Genomic DNA, 9969 nt, shown 5'->3' with positions numbered 1-9969 from the left:
ACCTATCACATTTCCGACGCCCCTCCCCCAAGTCCCTCCTCCCTACCTTTTATCTTAGCCTGCTGGACAAACTTTCCTCATTCCTGAAGAAGGGCTAATGCCCGAAACGTCGATTCTCCTGTTCCCTGGATGCTGCCTGAACTGCTGCGCTTCTCCAGCAACACATTTCCATCTCATAGCCACATATCTCTATCTGTACCTTTAGATCATTGACCTGGTTATGAATGCAGTCTGGATTGGAGTAGTGTGCTCTCAACTCTCTCTTTGTAACGCCAGTTCACTTTCGAAACATTGAAATCTTCTTATTGGATTAGTGCAATGAGACCTGGGTGCTCTTGTATATCAGTCACTGACAGTAGAGGCAGCAGGTGGGGAAGGAGGGAAATTGTGTGTTCGTTTCATAGTGAGAGGATTCAAGGACAGGAGCAGGGAGGTCTTGCTGCAGTTGGACAGGGCGTTGGTGAGACCACACATGGAGTATCATGTGTAGTCTTAGTCTCCGTTTCTGAGAGAGGATGTTCTGGCGATGGAGGGAGTGCAGTAAAGGCTTACGAGACTGATCACTGGGATGGCAGGAAGGACGTATGAAGGGAGACTGGATTGATTAAGACTATATTCGCTGGACTTCAGAAGAATGAGGGGCGATCTCATAGAAACCTTCAACCGGACGAGACAGGAAGGATGTTCCCAATGACTGGGGGAGTCCAGAACCAGGGGGGAGTCAGTGTTTAAGGAGACAAGGCACGACGGAGATTCTGAGAAATTCCTTCACACAGAGAGTGGGGAGCTGCTGGAATTCTCTGCCACAGGAAGTGTTTGAGGTTCAAGGTTGAGGTTTTCAAGAAGATGACGGATATAGATCTTGCGGGTAATTGAGGAGGAAGTGGTAACAGAGTTAGATCGTATTGAATGGGGGAACAGAATTAGAGGGCTGAATGGCCTACTCCTGCCTCTGTTTTTGCATCTTCCAGTGTCCCTCGAGCCTTTTCTTTCTCTTACTAACGACTCTAATTTGGATTACTCTTCAGGTTCCCATCTTCCTAACACACACTCATTTAAACCCACACCAACTGCATTAGCACATTTCCCAGTCCTGTTCCAGTGGAACTGATGTTGGAAAAGGACTATAAGGAATATAACTTTATAGACATTTTTATTCTCATTTTGGACTTTTAAACTCTGTATTCCCATGCTAATCTATTCTTTTACTATTTCAATTCTATGAAATATTTAAAGTATCTATACCTAAGTACCCTGCGCCAAGATGGCACCAACAGCAACATTACAGACTTTTCACTCCACTCATTGGATTGCACGTGACAATAAGCGCTATTCTGTTTGTGGCTTGTGAGGAAACTGTCCCACATGTACAGGTCACCCTCCTGCCCTGGAAGTGAACCTGATTCATGTCTGTTCCTCTCCCCTAGCAACGACCCCCTGGCTGCTTGTCAGGTTTATACAGGGAAGATTACCATGAAGGAGAAAGTGAGGACTGCAGATGCTGGAGATCAGAGCTGAAAATGTGTTGCTGGAAAAGCGCAGCAGGTCAGGCAGCATCCTGGGAGCAGGAGAATCGACATTTCAGGCATGAGCCCTTCTTCAGGAATGAGGAATGAGGAATGTTGTTTGGTTTCCTCGTTCCTGAAGAAGGGCTCATGCCTGAAACATCGATTCTCCTGCTCCTTGGATGCTGCCTGACCTGCTGCGCTTTTCCAGCATGATTACCATAAAGCCTGATTCCTATCCCCCAGCCAACATCACTAACATTGATTATATTGTTAGTATCTGCCATGGAATCTTGTCATGCTCATGGTCACCAGCCAACAATACTGTCGTTTTCAAATGACCTTTTGTCTCCCTCTTCCCTGCTCTTTCTTCACTCTGTCAGAACCTTTTTCTCTGATTTCCAACTTGTGTTCCCCGTTGTTCTTTCTCGTCCTCTCTCCTTCCCCACTTCCTTCTTTATCCCTTTGATATTAATCTGCTTCACCCTCATTCTTGCCTCACTAACTCTTTCTTTTCTCTCTCTTCCTTTTCACTCTTATCTTGTTGACTGCTCTTGGTCTTTCTCAGAGAGGTTCGGGAGCTCCCCACCGCTGAGTTTGGTCGGGAGGGGGTGGGGGTGGATATTTTCCTCATGTTGAAGTGTTGAGCCAGGGGGGAGGGTGGATAATTTCCTCACGTTGATGTTAATGAGTTTGGTTGAGGGAGTGGGGGGGTGGATATTTTCCTCACGTTGACGTTAATGCTGCTGGAAATTGTGCAAAGCAGCTCCACTTGAAAGAGTTTTCAGCTGTTCACAGCAACACTCAGCGACTGACATTTGTCACTAGTCAGACACGAAAGCCGTGGTTCAGCTGCTGTTATGTCACATTGCATTGTGTGACTCTGGGCACTGCCCACTCCTCCAGGCTGATGTTAGCTACTCACCCTGCCTTCATTGTCCAATAGTGTACAATTCCAGTCACACTTGTTGGCATGCTGTCTCAAATGAGGAATTCTTTAACATCCTGCGCAATGTGGTGGGGACAATGAGAGCCTCTATAGAAATCTCCAAATGAGGTTGAGTCGTTCTTTCTGAGATTTTTGTTTAATGGCTTGAGTGTGAATTCAATCTGAAGTAGTCATGTTTGTCATTGTATTTTAGGAGTTGGAGTTTTGTTAATTGTTTTTTCTTTCTCCTTTGGTTCCAGATCGAGAATGTTGATGCTTGCCTCAGTTTCCTGGCAGTGAGGGGAGTTCATATCCAAAGCCTTTCAGCTGAAGGTTAGTGCTGCAGCTTCTCTCATTGTTGCACTGGTCTTTTTCAATTTCACCAGACATGGGCAGAGAGAGTTGACATGTACTTGTTCCTAACACTTCCTTGCTGTTCCTTCTAAGACCAGTGACTGTCTGATATCCCATATTCCACCTCCATCATTCCCAAATACTTTCATTTTCCAGGAAATGACACTAGGCCTGATGAAGGGTTTTTGCCCGAAACGTCAATTTCGAAGCTCCTTGGATGCTGCCCGAACTGCTGTGCTCTTCCAGCACCACTAATCCAGAAACTAGGCCTCAGTATCCAACTGCCACCAAGTGATGACAGTTTGGATTTGAAACTATTTGAGATGAACAGGCATTTTCTCTAGTTCCCAGTATTTGGGGTGGCACGGTGGCACAGTGGTTAGCACTGCTGTCTCACAGCGGCAGGGACCCGGGTTCGATTCCAGCCTCAGGCGACTGTCTCTGTGGAGCTTGCACATTCTCCCCATGTCTGCGTGGGTTTCCTCCGGGTGCTCCCATTTCCTCCCACAGTCCAAAAATGTGCAGGTCAGGTGGATTGCCCATAGTGTTAGGTGTACTAGTCAGAGGGAAATGGGTCTGGGTGGGTTACCCTTCGGAGGGTCGGTGTAGACTGGTTGGGCTGAAGGGCCTGTCCCCACACTGTGGGGAATCTAATTTAATCTATATGTGTCAGCATCAGGCCTCTAACTTGGCTGTTCACACACTGAATTTAATAACCATTATAGTCCCAAGAATGTGAGTTCAAAAGGAATACAGGAGCTGGAATTGGCCATTTCACAGTGTCCTGAGATGTGCAGGCTTGCTGCATTATGGGGATAGGGTGTGGCAGGGGGAATGTTGGGCAGGTGGGTCTAGGTGGGATGCTCTTCAGAGGGTCAGTGTGTACTCAATGAGCCAATGGCCTGTTTCCACACTGTGATTCTCTACATTATTTGTGGTTCTCTTGAAGAAGCGCTTATATTCATGGCCTCTCTTTATCTCCTTGTGTGGCTCAGTGTCAAATTCAGTTTTGATAACTGCCCGAGTGAAGCACCTTGGGTAACTTGATGATGGGAAAGGTGCTATTTAAATGAAAGTTGTTGGACCATCAAGCTTCAGCTTTATGTGTTATGAATGAACCTCTCCTGTAACTTGAATGGGTTTGGCCACATGAATTAGGAAGGAATTCTGAGCGTTAATTCTTGCAATTCAAGAGATTCCCGCAGAGCCCAGATATTCCACAGCAAGGGCATTCCAAACACTGTTGGGATTCTATAAGGCAGGCACAGGAGGATTCATGGGATCGGAATGGTCCGGCAATGTTCCATGTATAGCCCTGAGTGCTGGCTAAATAATGACTAAAGCTATACCGTCTAATCCCATTTACTCAAATATAAACTCACCATCTGTCTCCTTTCAACTTGATTGACCTGAGAAGTGAGGAAGGCCTCTTAGTCTGATTGAGGGATAGCACTCCATTGGAACACACGCGGGTTAACATGGTCAATCTGAAGGCAGCGCCAGAGTAAAGTGTGCAACATGGATTTAGCCTTTATACACAGTCCCAAAGTGACAGAAGTTTCAAATTCCATATCAAGAGAGGCAGGCAGGGAGATCCCGTGACATTAGTCTAATTAAGGAGCTGTAGCAAGAAAACATTCACGTTGTTATAGTGCCTGCCATAATCTCAGTCTGCTGCAAAACAGTACAGCCAATGAGATAATTGTGAAATGTCGTTACTCCTGTAATGTAAGAAACACAGCAGCTAATTTATACACAGCAAGGTCCCACAAATAGAACAGTAATAAAGACCAGATCATCTGTTTTTAGCTTTTGGCTGAGGGATGAATATTGGTTGAGTCAGCAGTACTCCTTCAAATCGTGCTGGAGGGTCACCGAACTTCCACCAGGAAGGTTAAATGGAGCCACAGTTCAATGTCTCACTGGGAGCCTGGGAAAGAGCATTAAACACACACCCTGAGCCAGAGCAGAGGCAGCAAAACCCATCCGAAAACAGCATAAACCTCCAGACATGATAATGATCCCCCAGAAAGCAATATTTACTCACAGACTCAGTAATTACCTCAAAACTCAGCAGAAATCCTCACTGTAGCTACCCCCAACCAAACAGTATTACCCCCATAGAACAAGCATTAGCCCCTAGTCACAGTAATACCCTTTAGGACAGTATTAACCCCAGATTCAATCATTTTTCCATAGAATAATGCTAACCCCTATCACAATAACAGAGTTAACTCTGTAATATCACCAGAGAGGTGATGGCCTAGTCATTCTATTGCTGGACTATTAATCCAGAGACCTAGGTAATGTTCTGGGATCTGGGTTTGAATCTCACCACGGCAGATAGTGGAATTTAAATTCAATATAAATCAGGAATTAAGAGTCTAACGATGACCATGAATCCATTGTCAATTGTCGGGAAAAATCCATCTGGGTCACTAATGTCCTTTAGGGAAGGAAACTGCCATCTTTACCTGGTCTGACCTACATGTGACTCCAGACCCACAGCAATGATTGACTCTTAACTGCCCCCTGGGTAATTAAGGATGGGCAATAAATGGTGGTCCAGCCAGTGATGCCCTCATCCTATTAATGAGTAAAGAAACCTCCTGATAATCTGGGTATCCACCTCATTGCTTTGAGATGTCTTGAGACTGTGGAGGGTGCTAGCAAAATGCAAGTTTCTCTTCAATATCAAATAGCCTAAAGAGATGTGTTTTGAATCTGGAGTAAGAAACTGAAACAGACTTGTTTGTGCAGTCCTTAAAACGTGGGGCCGGTCTGAGCAGACACTGATTTCTCTTTACTCATTTTCTGATGCTGCTGTTTCTGTTCTCTTTCTGTAGAAAAGGATGTGACTCAGCAGAACGGACTTTACAAATAAACTTCACATGCGCCTGTTCCTATTTGTGAGACCATGTTTACTGTTGCTCATTCAATCTATTCAGAACGTGCTCACTGTACAGCACACTCGGACTGATGTGTTACTTTCCAAAAACAACGAGGCTGCCAGACATTTGAAATTCAACTTGATGTTTCATCAGTGCTTCTGTATTTGTTTATTTTCCCAGCTATGTTTCACTGACATGTACGACTGAGCAAGTACATCAGGGATCCTGACGTTCAGATCAAATATTAAAATGAGATCCCAAATGCTCTTTCAGTGAACCTCAAAGATCCCACAGAAACAATTCAAAGAAAAGCAGAAACTAAGAATTTAGTTTGGCCACATTTGGCATGTTGTGTACAGTTCTGGTCGCCACACTATAGGAAGGATATGGAAGCTTTGGAGAGGGTGCAAAAGATGTCTACCAGGATGGGGCCTGGATTGGAGTGTATGAGCTATAAGGAGAGGTTGGACAAACTTGGATTGTTTTTGCTGAGTCTGAGGGGGACACCTGGTATAAATTTATAAAATAAAGAGAGGCTTCAATAGGGATAGTTGGAATCTTTAGGCAGAGATGGGTACTGCAGATGCTGGAGATTAGAGTCAAGATCAGAGTGGTGCTGGAAAAACACAGCAGGTCAGGCAGCATCCGAGGAGCAGGAAAATCAATGCATCAGGATGAAGGGCTTTTGCCCGAAACATCGATTTTCCTGCTCCTTGGATGCTGCCTGACCTGCTGTGCTTTTCCAGCACCACTCTAATCTTGACTATAATTGGAATCTTTATCCAGGGTGGCAATGTCACATACTAGTGGGCACAGGTTTAAGGTGAGAGGGGAAAATTTAAAGGAGATGTGTGAAAATGTTTCTAATACAGAGGGGAGGTATGTGTCTGGAATGTGCTGCTAGGGGGAGGTGGTCGACGCAGATACAATAGCAATACTTAAGAGGCATTTGGACAAACACATGAACAGGCAGAGAATAGAGGGATACGGACCATGGTGGGGGCAGATGGATTACTTTAGAATGACATCCTGGTCAGCACAGACATGGTGGGCCGAAGAGCCTATTCCTGTGCTGCACTGTTCGATGTTCAGGGAGTTCCACCTCACGTCCAGGCCAATATTTATCTTTCAACCAAAGGAAAGTTTGCATTTGTACCTGAAGTTGTCTGAAAGTGCTTTAAAGCTGCTTTGAATTCCAAAGAAGGTACTGGAATCAAAATATTATCAAAGGCAAAATTCTGTGGAAACTGGAAATCTGAAACAAACACAGGAAATTCTGGAGAAGCTCAGCAGGTCTGGCAGCATCTGTGGAGAGAGAGAGAGAGAGAGAATTCACTTTCTGTTCCTTTTCCACATGTTCAGTGCCTGTATTATTTTGCTTTTATGTTTGAAATGCTGTCTGTTTTGTAATGCAGTGTTTTGTAATATAACCTCAGGTTGCCAGGAAGGAGAGTGAAGATTGCTATCATTCTGTTTCTGTGCTGTTGGTTTAGTGAGAAATATTAGGCTCCAGCAATAGGGAGAATTCTCCTGCTCTTCCTCAAACAGTTCCCAGTGATCACTGACTTTCCAGGAGAGGGAATCAGAGCAGACATCCAATACTTTACATCAAAGAGACCCACGTGGTATTAAAGCAGAAAAAGCTGGAAATAGTCACCAGGTCACACAACATCAGTGGAGAGAGACACACAGTTAAATCTTTCAGTGCAAGGATCAGGACTGGAGAGAAATAGAAATGAAATGCATTTTAATCAAGTGAAACAGGGAGAGGAAGAAGTAAAATAGATGAGCACTGTGACAGGGTGGAATGTGGGAAAAATGAACTGAGGAAAGAGCTTGTGTTACAAAAAGCTAAGGAAGGGGCAGTGATTGTACTAAAGGTAAGTTCTGTCTTCTGAAGAACAATTGAGCAGGTCAGACCAGTACTCGTTGGATTTCAGAAGAGTGGTCAGTGTCCTTTCCAAAGGTATTGGATTTTGAGGGGCTCCGACAGGGTGGTTGTAGAGAGAATGCTTTCCTTCTGGGTTAATCGAGAATCATTGGCATTGTTTCAAATAAAAGGATCTTTCATTTTACGTGACAATGAAGAAGAACTTCTCTTCAGAGAGGATCATTAAAGACCAACTCAACAAGGTCAACAAAGGAATGACTGGTCTCTGGGGGCAGGCAGGAGAATGGAGTTAAAGCTACAATCAGGTTAGCCATTGTCTTATTGAATAGTGAAGCAGGAGTGAAGCTGAATGGTCGACTCTTCTAATAGCCTTAGTTTAACATTTATCTGCAAGGTGACAGCTCTGACAAGGCGGAGTGTCTCATTGGAGGGTGAGCCTTGTGTGTGTACACCCATCCCTACAGTGGACCGCTGTCCCACACCTCAAGGCATAGAGAAGGGACAGAGAGCTAGCACAGAGCCACTCTGACATTTCCAAAACTATTTGTGTTTGCATTGAAGGAGTGATATTCCAAATCACATCTGCTTCACCTTAACACCTATCAGTGACGAAACAAAAACTGCACGCTGACGATAAGCTAAATGTGTTTGTTTCTCCTTTTGCAGAGATAAGGGATGGAAATCTAAAAGCCATTTTAGGACTGTTCTTCAGCTTGTCCCGGTACAAACAGCAGCAGCAGCAGCAATACCAGGATCTGATTGAGCTCCAGCAGCAAGTGCAGCATCAATCATTACCAGCCAGTTCAGGGAGTCCCCAGAGAGCACAGCCAGACATGCAGTCCAGGTAGGTGCTCACCACCCCCAGCTCACACCTTCACCAGGGCACTGCCTCTCTCGGAGATACCACCTTCTGGTTTTGAATCCCTTGACTCTTTTCAAAATGTGGGGCTTTTCTAAATGAAAACATGTCGTGGCTGACAGGCTGTTCTTAGCTCAACCACTCACCCAGTCCCTGAATCTACATAACCATAGCAGAGAGGACTGTTCAAAACACAGCACATTCCCCAAGAAATCCAAGTGTGAATTCAGGAGGAATCTCTTTACCCAGGGAGTGGTGGGAATCCAGAACACTTTCTGACAGGCTGTTACAGCTGTGTAGGAGGTTAGCTCCAACTATGTGACATTCTAATGAAATATACACACACAGACACAGACCCACCCCCACACACATACCCACACACAGACAGACACTACACACACACACAGACCCACAAAGATCCATTGACCCACAGACCCACACATATACGATATGATCACAGTCTATACCTTGCAGCCTCATGGTAAGGTGAAGCCACAGTGAGAGTTATTCATCTTTCCCTTATCTCAGGAGGCTCTGCCCATGTTCTTTAACAGCACAATGAAACTGAAAATATTACATGGTGCCAGGGAGTGCAGTAACAGTTTGGACAAGTCTCTGTCTCTGCTTCGAGCGGGTCACAGTTCCCAGTCAGTCAGAGGCCAGGCTGAATTTTCATTAAAGATTTACAAGAAAAATATCGTGCTCTGTCTGGCCTGACTTTGTTGCCAGGAAGTGAGGGGGTCACTCCCCAGGCAGTGCATTCCAGATTCCCACCACCTACTGAGTGAAAAAGGTTTTTCCCAACTCGTCTCTGAATCTCCTGCCCGTTTCCCTAAACTACGCTCCCTTGTGGTTGACCCCTCAACGAAGGGCAACAGCTGCTCTCTACTCACCCTGTCCATGCCCCTCATAATCTTATATACCTCAATCATACCCTCCCTCAGTCTTTACTCTAAAGAAAACAGTCCAAGCCTAACTCCTCTCTCCCTGTAGCTCAATTTCTCCATCCCAGGCATCATCCTGGTGAACCTCCTCTGCACCCCCTCCAATGCTATCACATCCTTCCTGTAGTGAGGTGACTGGAACTGCACATAGGACTCCAGCTGGGGCCTGATCAATGCTCTGTACAACTCCAACAGGAGAACAGTAGATTTGTAATGATCCAGGAATCTGCCACACTTAAAACAACAATTAACTTATCTGATTCTGTGCTGTGAACTTCGCCCAACAGTTCCTCCAAGATTAGTTGTGAATTTCACTGTTTGTTCATTTTCCCAGATGTTCTGCAGTGGTGAGTAGAGTGGGTTCTTTCTTGATTATATGTTTTTGGAGATATGTCTTTTGTGTAAAGTAAAAATATAAGCCATAACTATTAATTTAACTTGGGGCAGTGTTAGTAGAGGAATAAGACAGTGTTATTTTCTGGGTCTGTAGATTGTGAAGAAGCAAAATGGCCTTTGCAGTGATATGTACTTCTTGTCAGATGTGGGAGTTTAAAGAGAGTTTAAGGGTTACTGCGGATTATATCTGCCATAAATGCT

The 9969-nt window shown here is 44.9% G+C and overlaps 1 protein-coding gene across 1 annotated transcript in view; it reads left to right on the top strand.

Moving 5' to 3' along the window:
• The window catches only part of LOC122559450 (neuron navigator 3-like), a 163935-nt gene that overhangs the window by 87041 nt on the left and 66925 nt on the right, over window positions 1-9969 (top strand). Inside the window, exons 3-5 of the mRNA XM_043708901.1 lie at window positions 1428-1485; window positions 2625-2766; window positions 8236-8413. Coding sequence (XP_043564836.1) covers window positions 1428-1485; window positions 2625-2766; window positions 8236-8413 — 378 coding nt within the window. The remainder of the gene's footprint in view (window positions 1-1427; window positions 1486-2624; window positions 2767-8235; window positions 8414-9969) is intronic.

Source organism: Chiloscyllium plagiosum, chromosome 19, assembly GCF_004010195.1.
Source record: "Chiloscyllium plagiosum isolate BGI_BamShark_2017 chromosome 19, ASM401019v2, whole genome shotgun sequence".
In the NCBI taxonomy this organism is placed as follows: domain Eukaryota; kingdom Metazoa; phylum Chordata; class Chondrichthyes; order Orectolobiformes; family Hemiscylliidae; genus Chiloscyllium; species Chiloscyllium plagiosum.
The sequence above is the reverse complement of the archived record's forward strand: the minus strand, read 5'-3'. Positions and strand labels throughout refer to the sequence as shown.